The following is a 15,793-nucleotide window of genomic DNA, read 5'->3' as shown; positions in this document are numbered from 1 at the left end:
GTCCAGGAGTATTAGGATAGAGGAGAGGCCATTAGAAGTGGCAAGAAGAAAGTCAGCGATTACCTTAGAGAAAGCTGTTTCCATGGAATGAAGGTGGAGGAAGCCAGATTGGAGGAGATCTAGGAGAGAATTTTGGGGGAGGAAGTGGAGTCAGCAGGTGTAAACAACTCTTTTAAGAAGCTTGAAGAGAAATGGTAGGAAGGAGATGGGGCTATAGCTGAAGGGAGCTGTGGGTTCAAGGGTGAGTTTTTTTAGGATTGGGGATACATAAGCATGTTTGAAAGAGGTGAGGAAGAAGTTGTTGGAAAGTGAACATATGAAGATGGCAGTCTAGGAGGGAAGAAGGGAGGGGCTGAGGGTTTTAATAAGGTATAAATGTATGGGATCAGAAGCACGGGTGAAAGGGGTAGATTTTGAAAGGAGGCAAGATATTGAATCTTGAGTTACTACAGGGAGTATAGGGAAAGTCGAAGAGGATGGAGGAGAAGAGGGGGATTGGAGAGGAATAGGGGAGATTTTAGGGAGATAATAAAAACAGTGGAGATTATGCCTAATGGTGGCAATTTTGTTGATGAAATATCTGGCCAGGTCATTAGGGAAAGAGATGGTGGGGGTTGGGGGACAGGAGGTTTGAGGAGGTAATCAAATGTATGTAACAGCTGATGGGAGTGAATTAAGAAGAAGTACTGTGTGACCTTGGGTAGGCCACTTAACTTCTCTGTGCCTCAGTTACCTCATCTGTAAAATGAGAATTAAGACTGTGAGTCCCATGTGGGGCAACTTGATTACCTTGCATCTACCCCAGTGCTTAGAACAGTGCTTGGCACATAGTAAGGGCTTCACAAATGCCGTAATTATTGTTATTGTTGTTGGGCGGTGGAGAGAGCTGAAATGAGATAGATAAGAATGTATTTAAGGTGGACAAGGTCAGAGAGATGCCTGGATTTTCTGCAACAGTGCTCTGCTGCTCAGGCACAGAAGTGGAGAAAGTATACTCTGGAGGCGATCCAGTGTTGTGCATTAGTGGCACAAGATTGACAGAGGGACAAGTAAGCAAGGGAGTTCAGTTCAGTGAGAGGGGTCAATTTGTGTGTCAGGAGAAGGTAGTTTGGGTATGGAAACTAAATTGGGTAGGATGGCTGAAGAATATTAGAGGGGGTCAAAAGAGCTGAGGTCTCTGCAGGAGAAAAGGACAGATTTGTGGAGAGTGGGTGTGTGGGAAAGAGAGCAGGTGAGGAGGTTGTGATCTGAAAGAGGAATTTCATAATGGGTGAGGTTGAAAGATCTTGGGTAGATCGTGACCTGGCTTCCGGCCCTAACTGACCCAGACCAAATCCCCCCAAACTGCCCCTCCTGGGACTTTCCCTTACATGTCCACAGCTGCCTGCTGCCCGCAGACTCTGGAAGAAGTCAATCCATGTTACAGGGAGCTGGATCACTGGAACTGCTCCTCAGCAGGGTCCTGCCCCCCGCTGCTGTCTCCCTTCCTCCCGGGTCTGGCCCCTCACCCTCCTCTTTCCTCCCTGCTCCTCTCTCCATCTCTCCACTTCCCCTCTCTCTCTCTCTCCCCCCCGACCACATAGTGGATGTATTTCTTTGACCGGACTTGTGTTTCTGCACCTGGCAGGAATGAATAGTGCTGTTCCAGCTCCTGTTGTTTTGACCTCTGGGATTCTCCCATGCTGGCAGCCTGATCCTTCTCCCCTGGGACCACCTCTGGCTTCACCGGCCGGCGTTTGCCCGCATAGAGAAGGCAGGTGGCAGCAGGGCAGGGGTCTGGGCCCGGCTGCTAGCTCAGCCAGCTCAGCCAGCTCGACTAGCTTCTGGGATTGCAGGTTTCAACAGGACATGCGAAAATGACTCCTTTGAAAATGCTACTTGGGAGATTTGTGAGGCAGGTTCTGAGTTCCCTCCAAGTGACCCCTTTGAGTATTTCCTAGTAGCTGAGGCACAACCCCAGGCAGGGAGGACCTTGAGTGGCCACTGGCCAGACTAATTGGCCTTAGCTCATACCCATGTAGAGAAGAGTCCCATTCCCTCCCAGCTTACCAGCCCATCTGCCTCCAGCCAAGCCCTCCAGCACCATTCCCTCTGGGGAAACTGGTTCTTTGAAAGTCCCCGGAGGCAGTGAAGTAAGTGTGGGTGCTGTGGGCCATATGCCACCTGTTCTCAGACTCCCCCGGGAGACGTGCGAATGAGAGAACCAGCAGGTGTGTGGACTTTCCCAGGGAAAATGTCAGGTTTAAAACTGGGATATTGAGCTCGATCAGAATTCTGGCCAACAGGAGCTGTGAGCTCCCTGATGGAGCCCTCGGGAGCTTCTCTTGGGCCCGGGTGGTGGATTCAGAACCGGCTGCCCTCCCATCTTGGTAGCGAATGTCGGGGGTGCCGATGAGGTCTGTGGAGAGACTCTGGCAGTCCTAACTAGTGGGGACGAGGGGGTACAGGGAAGAAGGTTGGTGAGACACTGAATCCCAGAGCTGGGGTTTCTTGGCTATGCGATGGGAAGAGAAAATTGAGAGCAGAGGAGAGGAGTGTGGCACAGCAGGAGCAAAATCCTTTGCTCCTAAAATGGCCTCCCTAGGCATTCATTCATCCAATTGTATTTATTGAGCACTTACAGTGTACAGAGTACTGTACTAAGCACTCAGGGGAGTACAATACAACAATAAACAGACACATTCCCTGCCCACAATGAGTTTATAGTCCAGGGGACAGAGTTGGGGACAACAATCTTCAATCTGTCCCTTCTATCTCTCCTTGACGCTGCCAACCTCTTCCTCCACCCCACCTCGCCCACTCACCAACTTGGTCATACCCTCGACCTCATCATCTCCTACCGCTGCACTGTGTCCACCCTCACCAACTCTGTAATCCCTCTCTCTGATCATAATCTTCTCACCTGCCTCCTCACTCACACTCCTTTCCCCTGTAAATCCGTATTACTCCCTCACAGAGATCTGCGCTCTCTGGACCCCACTCATCTTTCGGAGCGCCTCACACCCCACCTCGCCACCCTCTCCTCTCTACCCAATCTTGATGATCAGATTACTGCTCTCAACTCTACCCTCTCTACTCAGCTAGACTCACTTGCTCCCCTTTCCCTACGCCGCTCTCGCACCACTAACCCACAGCCCTGGATCACTGCCACTGTCCGCCTCCTTCGCTCTTATGCTCGAGCTGCCGAACGCTGCTGGCGAAAGTCTAAACACCATGCCAACCTCGTTCACTTCAAGTTTATCCTTTCCTGCCTTAACTCAGCCCTCTCTTCTGCCGGACAAAACTATTTCTCCTCCCTTATTGACACCCATCCCCATCACCCCCGCCAGCTCTTCCGTACATTCAACTCCCTTCTCAGGCCCCCAGTTCCTCCCCCTCCTCCTTCCCTCACCCCCAACGATCTGGCCTCCTACTTCATTAACAAAATTAAATCCATCAGGTCCGACCTCCCCAAAGTCTCTTCCCCCCTTTCTCCATCCCCCCGGCTCTCAACACTCTCTGCTACTCTCCCATCCTTCCCAGCGGTATCCTCAGAGGAACTCTCCTCCCTCCTCTCAAGTGCTACTCCGGCCACCTGTGCTTCTGACCCCATTCCCTCTCATCTTATGAAATCTCTCGCTCCATCCCTTCTCCCCTCCTTAACTACCATCTTCAACCGCTCACTCTCCACTGGTTCCTTCCCCTCTGCCTTCAAACATGCCCATGTCTCTCCCATCCTAAAAAAACCCTCTCTTGACCCCACCTCACCTTCTAGTTATCGTCCCATATCCCTCCTACCATTCCTTTCCAAACTCCTTGAACGAGTTGTCTACACGCGCTGCCTAGAATTCCTCAATGACAACTCTCTCCTCGACCCCCTCCAATCTGGCTTCCGTCCCCTTCATTCCACGGAAACTGCCCTCTCAAAGGTCACCAGTGACCTCCTGCTTGCCAAATCCAACGGCTCATATTCTGTCCTAATCCTCCTCGACCTCTCAGCTGCCTTTGACACTGTGAACCACCCCCTTCTCCTCAACACGCTATCTGACCTTGGCTTCACAGACTCCGTCCTCTCCTGGTTCTCCTCTTAACTCTCCGGTCGTTCTTTCTCAGTTTCTTTTGCAGGCTCCTCCTCCCCCTCCCATCCTCTTACTGTGGGGGTTCCCCAAGGTTCAGTGCTTGGTCCCCTTCTGTTCTCAATCTACACTCACTCCCTTGGTGACCTCATTCGCTCCCACGGCTTCAACTATCATCTCTACGCTGATGACACCCAGATCTACATCTCTGCCCCTGCTCTCTCCCCCTCCCTCCAGGCTCGCATCTCCTCCTGCCTTCAGGACATCTCCATCTGGATGTCTGCCCGCCACCTAAAGCTCAACATGTCGAAGACTGAGCTCCTTGTCTTCCCTCCCAAACCTTGTCCTCTCCCTGACTTTCCCATCTCTGTTGACGGCACTACCATCCTTCCCGTCTCACAAGCCCGCAACCTTGGTGTCATCCTCGACTCCGCTCTCTCATTCACCCCTCACATCCAATCCATCACCAAAACCTGCCGGTCTCAGCTCCACAACATTGCCAAGATCCGCCCTTTCCTCTCCATCCAAACTGCTACCCTGCTCATTCAAGCTCTCATCCTATCCCGTCTGGACTACTGCACCAGCCTTCTCTCTGATCTCCCATCCTCGTGTCTCTCTCCACTTCAATCCATACTTCATGCTGCTGCCCGGATTATCTTTGTCCAGAAACGCTCTGGGCATATTACTCCCCTCCTCAAAAATCTCCAGTGGCTACCAATCAATCTGCGCATCAGGCAGAAACTCCTCACCCTGGGCTTCAAGGCTCTCCATCACCTCGCCCCCTCCTACCTCACCTCCCTTCTCTCCTTCTACTGCTCAGCCCGCAACCTCCGCTCCTCCACTGCTAATCTCCTCACTGTACCTCGTTCTCGCCTGTCCCGCCGTCGACCCCCGGCCCACGTCATCCCCTGGGCCTGGAATGCCCTCCCTCTGCCCCTCCGCCAAGCTAGCTCTCTTCCTCCCTTCAAGGCCCTGCTGAGAGCTCACCTCCACCAGGAGGCCTTCCCAGACTGAGCCCCTTCCTTCCTCTCCCCCTCGTCCCCCTCTCCATCCCCCCATCTTACCTCCTTCCCTTCCCCACAGCACCTGTATATATGTATATATGGTTGTACATATTTATTACTCTATTTATTTATTTATTTATTTTACTTGTACATTTCTATACTATTTATTTTATTTTGTTGGTATGTTTGGTTCTGTTCTCTATCTCCCCCTTTTAGACTGTGAGCCCACTGTTGGGTAGGGACTGTCTCTATGTGTTGCCAATTTGTACTTCCCAAGCGCTTAGTACAGTGCTCTGCACATAGTAAGCGCTCAATAAATATGATTGATTGATTGATTGATTGATTGATAATAATTTTCATATTTATTAAGTGCTTGCATGGGGCGAGAACTGTACTAAACACTGGGGTAGCTAACAATCAGATCAGACACAGTCTTTCATTAAGTCATATTTATTGAGCACTCACTGTGTGCAGAGCACTGTACTAAGTGCTTGGGAGAGTACAGTATAACAATCAACAGACAATTTCCTTGCCCATAACAACCTTACAGTCTTGGTCCCACATGGGGCTTAGAGCCTAAGTAAGAGGGAGAACAATTGCTTAATCCCCATTTTACAGATGAGGCTTAAAAAGGTTAAGTATGTTGCCTCAGGTCGCAAAGCAGGCAAGAACATGAATGAGGATTAGAACCTAGGTTTCATAATTCACAGTCCTATGCTCTTTCCACCAGATTCTCAAAACATCTTCCAAGGAGCCCAAGGCCCATGCCACGCGTGGGTCTCAGGCAGGTCCCGGGGCCCAGGCCTGAGGCCTCAGCTCCTTGGCTAGAAGGTTACCCTGTAGGCTATTTTTGGTTCTCTGCTGTGGAGCAGGGAGTGGTTAAACAGACAGGTGATGGAGGGCCAGGGTTCCCTGCTGCCTCAGGGCACAGCATGAGTTGGAGTCAATGACATCTTCTACAGGATATGCAGCTTTCCACTTGAATGGCTGTCATCAGCATCACTGCCAACGAAACCGTGTGCAGTTCAAGTAGCCCTGGTCAGTGGGCCTCTGAAGGGGTAGGGGTTGTGTGTGTGTGTGGTGGGGGAGTGCTTACCAGCTAAGGGGAAAGGAAAGGATACAGAAACAGGTGTTAGATTGGTTGGGGCTGGCCCAGCTGGGCAGAATCCAGGCCTGGAGCAGCCAGATGGTGACCTTAAGTAGCCCAGGTGACGTTGAGCCGTCCTGGGTCTTTGTGTGAGTGAGAGTTGCTGGGTGAGGGGGCTGGGGCCTAGGCCTCAGTATTAACAACTAGTCAAGCACAGCAGCAGCTTTTGCCATTCTGGATGCTCTTTAAGATCTTCTGGAATTTTTTCTGTGACCCAGCATGCTCTATGCCCACCAGGCCATGGGTAAGATCTGCCCTCACATGCATCTGCAGCATAACATCTCCACAGCACCCCAGGAAGACTGGTGGTTGCAGGTTTGCCCTGATCTCTGAGCCCCAAGGAGTCCAAAATTCTGCTCCCCTAGCCATAGCTCCCTACTGAGAAGCAGCATGGCTCAGTGGAAAGAGCATAGGCTTTGGAGTCAGAGTTCATGGGTTCAAATCCCAGCTCTGCCAGTTGGCTGTGTGACTTTGGGCAAGTCACTTAACTTTTCTGTGCCTCAGTTACCTCATTTGTAAAATGGGGATTAAGACTGTGAGCCCCCCGTGGGACAACCTGATCACCTTGTAACATCCCCAGCACTTAGAACAGTGCTTTGCACATAGTAAGTGCTTAATAAATGCCATTATTATTATTATTACTGATTTTGTTTTTAATTTGTGTATTTGTGTGTGTTGTGTTTTAACGTTTTCATCATCCCTGATGTGTCTGTCTCCATTGACTTCTCCTGACTTATGCTTTTAGACTGGGAACCCCTTGAGGTACAGGTACCATGTCTAATTCCTACCTGTCTATTCTCTCCCAGTACTTAGTACAACACTGCATACAGTAAGTGCATAATAAATACTATTCATACCATGACTACTATTACTACTTTACTGCAACAGGAAGACACCTCTAAGCAGGTTGTTGCTGATATTGTTCCCTGACCAGCTCTAGGTTCCAGCAGAGTTGAAGTGAAGGAGGAGATTTACTGAGCACCCACTTGGTGCAGTGTACTGTACTAGGTGCTTGGGAAGGACAGAGTAGTGCAAGGAGCTTCGCTCTAATGGAGAAAACAAATATTAAAATGTTTACAACTCGAGGGGTCAAAACAACTTGAGAGCATGTATACATGCTACTAAGGAGGGTTTAAATAAGTTTATAAGTGCCAGAGTTGACTGTAGCAATGGTGTGATTCAAGGTGCTGGGAAATTAATTAGGGGAAGCTTGTTGGAGGAAGTGGGTTTTTAGGAGGGCTTAGCAGGGAACCCTGGCCCTCCATCACCTGTCTGTTTAACCACTCCCTGCTCCACAGCAGAGAACCAAAAATAGCCTACAGGGTAACCTTCTAGCCAAGGAGTTGAGGCCTGAGGCCTGGGCCCTGGGACCTGCCTGAGACCCACGCGTGGCATGGGCCTTGGGCTCCTTGGAAGATGTTTTGAGAATCTGGTGGAAAGAGCATTGTGGGAAGTGCTTTGGTCTGTCTGAGGAAGGGTGTTCCATGCTGGGGAACAACATGAGCAAGGAGACAGAGTTGGGAGAGTTGAGAGAGAGAGAGAGAGACATACAGCTAGAAGATTGGCTTGGGAGGAGTGAGGAGCAAGTTGGGGAGAAACAGGTGAAGAAGGCAGATATGAAGGACGGGGCCAGATGGTGGAGCACCTTGAAATCAATTGCAAGAAGTTTGTGTTTGGTACAGGGAGTCATAGGGAGCCAGTGAATGCGTTTGAAGAGAGGAGAGATGTAAGCTGAATGAGGTTTCGGGAAAATGATCCATGCGACAGCAGGAACTCTAGACTGGAGCAAGGAGAGGCTGGCGGCTGGGAGACCAGTGATGAGTCTGATACAGTAGTAAATAATAAATAATGATGGCATTTATTAAGCGCTTACTATGTGCCGAGCACTGTTCTAAGCACTGGGGTAGATACAAGGCAATTGGTTGTCCCACGTGGGGCTCACAGTCTTAATCCCCACTTTACAGATGAGGTTATTGAGGCACAGAGAAGTCAAGTGACTTGTCCAAAGTCATACAGCTGACAAGTGGCAGAGCCGGGATTAGAACCCATGACCTCTGACTCCCAAGCCTGTGCTCTTTCCACTAAGCTAGTCTAACCAAGGCAAGACCAAACCTTATTCCAGGGTGGTAGCAATTTGGGTAGAGAAGAAGGAGTGAATCAGGTAGATATTGTGCAGGAAGAACTGGCAGAATTTGGCAGAAGACTGGTAGTGAGAGGTTTTTTCTTAAGAAAACTAGTATTTGTTAAGTGCTTACTATGTGCCAGGCATTGTACTAAGCGCTGGGATAGATAGAAGCTAATCAGGTTGGGCACAGTCCATGTTCCAAATAAGGCTCACAGTCGTAATCTCCATTTTACAGAAGAGGTAACTGAGGCACAGAGAAGTGAAGTGACTTGCCCAGAAGGTCACCCAGCAGACAAGTAGTGGATCTGAGATTAGAACCCAGGTCCTTCTGACGCCCAGGCCCGTGCTCTATCCACTAGGCCATGCTGCTTCCCTAAAGAATTAAACAATAATGAACTGTTGCGGGTGATGTGGTTGACTGGGGTGGGAAAAGTTAGGGGGAGGAGTGTGTTTAGGGTGAAAGTTGAGAAATTCTGCTTTTGGATTTTTAGATTGTGAAATCTGTGAGGGAAAGAGACTCTGTTAAGTCCCACCTGTTTGTATTTTCCCAGCTCTTAGTATCATGCTCCACACACAGTAAGCACTAGTCATAAATACTATTACTACTAAATGCTAATACTACTACTTTAGATGTGATGAGTTTGAGGTGGTGATAGGCCATCTAGATGGAGATGTCTTGGAGGTAAGGGGAGAAATAGGATTGCAGGTCAGATGAGAGGTCAGGGCTGGAGAGATCGATTTGGGAGTCATTGAATAGAGGAGATAACTAAAGCCATAGTGAGCAGATGAGCGCCTTAGGAGAGGGACTAAACGGCGAGAAGAGGAAGGGACCAAGACTGGAGCCTTAGGGGATGCCCAAGAGGTGAGGTAAGAGGATAGGAAGAGGAGCCAGAGAAAGAAACCTAGAAAGAGCTGTCAAAGGTTAGAACTGTTTGGAAAAACAGTCCCGATAGGGTTTCTAGGAAGAGTGAGTGGTCTATGGTGTCCAAAGCAGCGGAGGTGGCCGAGGATCAGGATGAAGTGTAATCCTTTGTACTTGGCTATAAGGAGGTCATTTATGATCTTAGAGAGTGTAGTCTCGGTGGAGTGAAGAGGTGGGAAGCCAGACTGCAAATGATTCAAGGAGGGAGTTGGTAGGGAGGAAATATAGTAAGAAGTCCATTCTCGGGGTTTGGATAGGAATGGGGCCTTGAGGTTGAGAGAGAGATTTTGTACATTGGGGGAGATGAGCATGTTTGAAGGTGAAGGGGAAGGAGTCATGGGAGAGTGAGAGGTGGATGATGGCAGTGGGGGAAGGGAGGAGAAGAGGAATAACTGATTATAGGAGGTGAGAGGGGTTAGGGTGAGAGATGGAGATTGCGGAGGCAGATTTAATGATCAGGTGACAGAAAAGGATGAGGGAGCGGATTGGAATGTTGACGGGGTGAATGAGGAGACTAAGCAGTTCATGCCCAGTGGCTTTGATTTTGCCAACATCGTTGGCATAGTGGTCAAGAGTGAGGGAGCTGGAGGAAAACCTGTGGGGGATTGTGGGCATGTGAGTCTGTGAGGGTGAAATAGCAGAGTCGTTGAGCAGAGATGAGAGCCGAGTTAAAGCGGGAGAAAGTGCATTTATAATGGGCGCAGTCTGCCCGGAGCCTGGATTACACAGAAGCAGGGGAAGTGGGCTGTGGCCATGATCTGGGGCTGGAGGTTGGAGTTACGAGAGTGATGAGGTGATAGGGGTAATGCCTGTATCCCACTAGAGACTGCAAGCTCGTCGTGGGCAGGGAATGTGTCTACCAACTCTGTTGTATTGGACTCTCCCATGCACATAGTAAGAGCTCAATAAACACCGTTGTTGATGATGACTGTGATGTTGATAGGGGGACAAGAGAGTCGAGGTTGGCAGAGAGGGTGGAATTGAGGGCTTGTACCACCTCCTGCTCGTCCCCAGCCCTACCAGGAAGTATTTGGAGGCCAGGTACAAGTCATGCTACGTTTGCCTCTAGTGAGGGCTGACAAGTCCACCCTCCAGGGGCTCCTTTACTGACACTGTCATTGCAAAGGAGAACACATCCCAGGCACCAGGCAGAGAGCTCACAGTGGCCAGGCTGTGGTCTCCTGGGCCATGAGTGGACCCAATCAATCCATCACTCTGTTAGTGAACATTTAGAACACCTATTGAATGCAGAACACTGTGCCAAGCACTTGAGAGAGTTCTAAAGAGTCAATGGGACTCCGCTTCAAGCCACAGCTGTAAGCCTCTAGGCTGTAAGCTCACTGTGGGAAGGGACTGTAACATGGTACTCTCCCAAGCATTTAGCACAGTGCTCTGCACACAGTAAGTACTCAATAAATAAAAAAAAATATGGTATTCAAGTGCTGAGTATGTTCCAAACATTGTTCTAAGCGCCAGGGTAGATACAAGTTAATCAGGTTGGACACAGTCCCTGTCACAAAGTCTTTATCCCCATTTTACAGATGAGGTAACTGAGGCACAGAGAAGTGAAGTGACTTGTCCAAGATCACACAGCAGACAAGAGGAGTCCTCTGACTCCCAAGCCACTAGGCCATGCTGCTTGAGTGACTGAATGAATGATTGACGCTGACACTAGATAGAGATCTCCAGGCTAGGGCAATCCTGTGGTGGGAGGGGTGGGGTGTGTGTGGGGGTGCTGAACCATGGGCCACGTGGCAGGGAGTAATCCAGGGTGGCCGAAGCTCAGAGCCCCAGAGAACACACACTTTGTCAGTCATATTTATTGAGTGCTTACTGTGTGCAGAGCACAGTATTAAGCACTTGGGAGAGTACAATAGAACAATATAACAAGACACATTCCCTGCCCACAATGAGCTTCAGAAACACTTCTGAGCCCCCCAGCAGCAGTTCCCACACATCAGGGGGGTTGGTGGTGATGGGTCCCCCACAGGTAGAAAAAAACAGGCTGAGCTTGGGCCCTGGGTGCAGCCTGGAAGAACGTCAGCTTGAGAGAGTGGACTTGCCCCTGCTTACCCCAAACGGTTGCCCAGAAGCCGAGAGACTCCCCCGCTACGCCTGACTTAGACTTCCCAGCTGCTCCCTGCCCTCATCTTACCCATAAGCCCCTCTCCCCAGGGCAAATGGTTACCCCAGTGCTGCCATCTGAGCTAGGGCTGGAGCCTCCACTCTGCTCAGTGCCAATGGAAGAGTCAGCAGTGAACTAGGCCAGAGAGGCCAGTTGACCTGCCCTACCTGGTAGGAACAGGGGCTTTTGAGGACCAGGTGGGTGGGCCCAGAGATGGGCTTGATCCTGCCCATTAAGAGCTGTTTAGCTGTGGCTGATTTGGTTGATGACAGCTCAGTTTTGGGGCTCTGAGCCTCTGCCCACTGGAAGGTTTGAATCATGGATGTCCCACCCAAATGGGGACATCTGGCCAGAATGCCATCCTACTCCACCACTAGTCCAACAGGGCAGCTGCTGTCCCTTTGAATGAGATGTGAACTCCACAGTTCTCTTCTCCCTCCCCATCAAGGGGCCAATCAAAGCTCTCCCCTCCCTCAACCTCCCCACCTATGGCCCTACTGACTCTGGGGGTCTCAGAACATGAGCTTCAGGTCTGAAACATCTTCCCCTCCCCTGCTGGGGCTCTGGCCAGGCTGAGGCTTGGAGCTGAAAGAAGCTGTGTTTGAGCAGGAGAAGCTCAGGGAAGGAGCAAAGGGGCCTGGAAGCTCCACGCCCAGTCTCCGCTCCCCTCCAGAATTAACAGCTCCCTGGCTCCAAGAGAAAATGGCCTTTCTCCGGCAAAACCCCGAGCAGCTGTGGGAGGAATTCACGTTTTTACCAGAAGAGCTGTGATAGATGATATTTTCCTTGGCATTGGCACCCCTGTCAGGGAGAGAAGGAGTCGTTGTGTTGAGGATTGGGAAGCAGGCTGGAGTGGGAGCTTCTTGCTGGAAAGTTCGAAAACTCATGTCCAGCTATGTTCTCTGTGTCTCCCTCTTGCCTGACCCCTGGAATTCAGCTTGGTTCTGCAGGAGGGGGAGGCAGTGGGGGTGGGGGGTGGGGAGGAGCTGCAATGGGAGCATAGGCATTCCCCAGAGCCGTGGTGGTCTGCATATCCAGGCCCTGATGTGGGCTGGGCCAGCAGCCCCTGGGCTGTCGTGTTGGGGCCAGCAGCATCCAACCGAGGGCCAGCAGGCATTGGTGGCCTAGTTAGGTGATGGCTGGGTGGCCAGACTGACCAGTTAAGTACTTCTCCTAGAGGCCCAGGAGCCAGGGGCCTGGGATTACCGGCTCGGAAGGAAGGCCCGGTCGGGAGAGTCGGCCACAGCCCTACCAGCCATACATCCATACCTGTGAACCTTGCCTATCCGTACCAGCCCCCTGGGCATCCGCAATGTGCCCCGGCCAGGCTGCACAGAGATGGGCAGGGCTCTACAGCATGATTGGCACCCGAATGATAGTCAGCATCGGCCTCCGTCCATGGATGGGACCCTGGGCTGGACTCCTCCATGACTTGGTGGGGTCCGCTGGGGGCCCTTCTCAGTGCTTAGCCACCAACCCTCAGGGCAGGGAGGGGAAATGCAGACCAAAACTCCAAGGCATAGATTTACTCTCAGTTTACCTAATGGGAGATAGGTTTCTCTGAAGAGCAGCGCCCTCCTTTCCTGGTCTGTTCTTGTTCTTGGTTCATAGGCCTGTTGGGAATTGTGGGAGCTGGGGAAGGCTGGAGGAGAGGCCATGCTGCCCCCCCTAACTCCTGACAATGCAAGTCTGCCTTTTCCCAGAGGGTATTAAGGTTCCCTCAGAGTGGGGAAGCCATCATGGGGGTCCCATGCTCTCTGGGAGCAGAGCAAGGGTGGGCATCCAGCAGGCCAGTCCAATGGGAAGCCCAAGGCTCCCAGGACAATTATTTATTTATATTCATGTCTTTCTCCCCCTTGAGACTGTAAGCTCGTTACAAGCAGGGAAAATGTCTACCAACCCTGAGAAGGAGCGTGGCCTATTGGACAGAGCACAGACCTGGAGTGGGAGCTCTGGGAGTCAGAAGGACCTGGGTTCTAATCCCAGCTCTGCCACTTGTCTGCTGTGTGACCTTAGGCAAATCACTTCACTTTTCTGTGCCTCAGTTACCTCATCTGTAAAATGGGGATTAAGACTGTGAGCGCCATGTGGGACATGGACTGTGTACAAGATGACTAGCTCGTATCTATTCCTATGTTCGGCACATAGTAAGAGCTTAACAAATACCATTGAAAAAAAACCCCTCTTTTGTCTCGTATTCTCCCAAGTGCTTAGTACAGTGCTCTGCACACAGGAAGTGCTCAATAGATACCATTGTTAATGATGATGATGATGACTCCCAGGCTCTGTGTGTGCCTGACCCCTGATCGCTCTCCTCCTATGCCTGGCAGACCCATGTGTTCGATCTGGCTGTCAACAAGTATGAAGCCATCTGCAATCAGCCAGTGGTGGCCAAGAAGAAAAATAAAATCACCCATGTCAAGTTCAACCCTATCTACCCCATCCTCATCGTTGGGGACGACCGGGGTCATGTGACTTCTTTGAAACTCTCACCCAACCTGCGCAAGATGCCCAAGGTACAGTGTCTCCCCGCCCCCAGCCTCAGAGGCAGTGCAGCTCCTCGAGGTCAGTGTGGATGTCTCCAGGGGGCCAGCCTGGATGGGAGTGTCTTGGACAGAGTGGGGATGGGGGTGGGAGGAGGGAGAGTTAGTCCTCTAGGAAGCAGAGGGGGAGCCTTAGCCACAGTTCTGAGGGGGTCCCAGAGGCTTATTATGGTATTTAATTAGGGTATTTGTTAAGCACTTATTAGGTGCCAGGCACTGTTCTAAGCTCAGGGGTAGATACAGACTAGCCAGGTTGGACACAGTCCCTGTCCCACATAGGGCTTAAAGTCTTAATCCCCATTTTCCAGAAGAAGGAATAGAGGCCCAGAGAAGTGAAGTAACTTGCCCAAGGTCACACAGCAGTCGAGTTGCAGAACCGGGATTAGAACCCCTAGCTTCTGACTCCCCGGCCTGTGCTCTATTCACTAGCCAGGCTGATGAGGTGGGGGATCCACATCTGAGGTCCAGCTGTTGGTGCTCTAATGTCCGAAAGCCAAGGGCTGCCTATCGAGAATTGCAAGTCAACATGGAGTTACTGGCCACTTTCCAGGTGGGGCACGAGAAGCCCCATCTCCTTGGGTAGAGGGTAGGGTGGCCCATTTCAGAGCACCCCTAGCCTCCTTCTGCCTCCCCCAAACCTTCCTCAGATTTGTAATCTGGACTTGCCCAGCCCAGCCCTGAATGGAGGATCCCCAAGCTGATCCATTGGGAAGCTGGCTGTGGTCGGCTTGTATGGATGGGACTGGAGGCAGCTGAGGGAGGTGGGACAGGGAGGAGGGGGCAGAGACTCTGCTCCCCACACTGGCTGAGCCCCCAGGCCACAGCGAGTGCCCCACTGGTGGCCAAAGGCCCCTAAATCAGGCTCGGGTGGAAAAAGAAGCCTGCTTGCCCTCCCCAGCACCGCCGTTGGCTCCCGGGAGTTCCCAGTGGGTAAACGGGATGGGGCTCTCGATGTGGGGGCGTGAAGTGGCTCCCCTGAGGCATCAGCCCCAGATCCTCCTCATAGCCGACTTTCCTGGCTCTGGGGCTCTCAAAGGGATGTGTCAGCCTGAGGGTGTGTCTAGCCTGTGTGGGGTGTTCCCTCCCTGACTGAGGTGAGATGGAAAACGATGGTTGCTGAGTTCTCTGGGCTCAGGCCACCCATGCGAGAGAGAAGACGGGACTCAGAACAACTGGCACTTTTTGTTCCAGACACCATTTGTATCCCCCAAATGCTTCCCAAGCATCTGGCAGAGGCAGATTTGATGGGGTCGGTGGAGTTGGAAGTAAACAGCTGACCCTGGGACAAGACATTTCCCCCTCACAGAGCTTCAGTTGGGGCTGGGTGTCCTCCTCCCCCAGTTTCCGCTCTCCCTCTCCTCCCCTCTCTCTCTCCCCTACCTGTCCTGCTTCCTCTCAATTCTAGTTTGTAATCGCCTGTGCCTGCTTTTCAGAAAGAAAGTACCATTTAATGGAGAATTTTCAGCTTAATCCAGTTGGTAGCCCTTTCGCAATTGGCTTCTAGAGATAAACCAAATCCAATCCATCATCTCTGTGCCTCAGGGGGCCAGATGGAGGAAATATCCACGAGCCTGTTTTCAGCAGGCTATCTCCTCCTTCGTACAGCAGCCTTCTGCAGGGCCCCAGGGGTCGATGGGCTTTGAGTGCAGAAGGTGCCCTGCTTCCTCCCAAATGTTACATTTTGTCCTTTCTCTCACATCAGCCAAGCATCCTCATCATCATCAGCAATAGCATTTATGAAGTGCCCCAATATGTACTAGGCCCTGAGAGCCCTATACTGGGCTGTGCAAGGCTTGTTCAAGGCCCTCTACTTGACTCTGAGTGCTGTCCTTGGCTCTGAGCACCCTGGATTTAGGACTGTGGGAATTCCAG

At 51.4% G+C, this 15,793-nt stretch overlaps 1 protein-coding gene across 1 annotated transcript in view; it reads left to right on the top strand.

Annotated features, from left to right (window-relative positions):
- Window positions 1-15,793, top strand: part of DNAI1 (dynein axonemal intermediate chain 1) — a 195,462-nt gene that overhangs the window by 138,787 nt on the left and 40,882 nt on the right. Inside the window, exon 19 of the mRNA XM_038743923.1 lies at window positions 13,709-13,894. Within this exon, the coding sequence (XP_038599851.1) occupies window positions 13,709-13,894 (186 nt within the window). The remainder of the gene's footprint in view (window positions 1-13,708; window positions 13,895-15,793) is intronic.

The sequence above is a fragment of the Tachyglossus aculeatus genome, chromosome 3 (genome assembly GCF_015852505.1).
Source record: "Tachyglossus aculeatus isolate mTacAcu1 chromosome 3, mTacAcu1.pri, whole genome shotgun sequence".
Lineage (NCBI taxonomy): Eukaryota > Metazoa > Chordata > Mammalia > Monotremata > Tachyglossidae > Tachyglossus > Tachyglossus aculeatus.
This window is presented reverse-complemented; position numbering and strand designations above follow the sequence as displayed.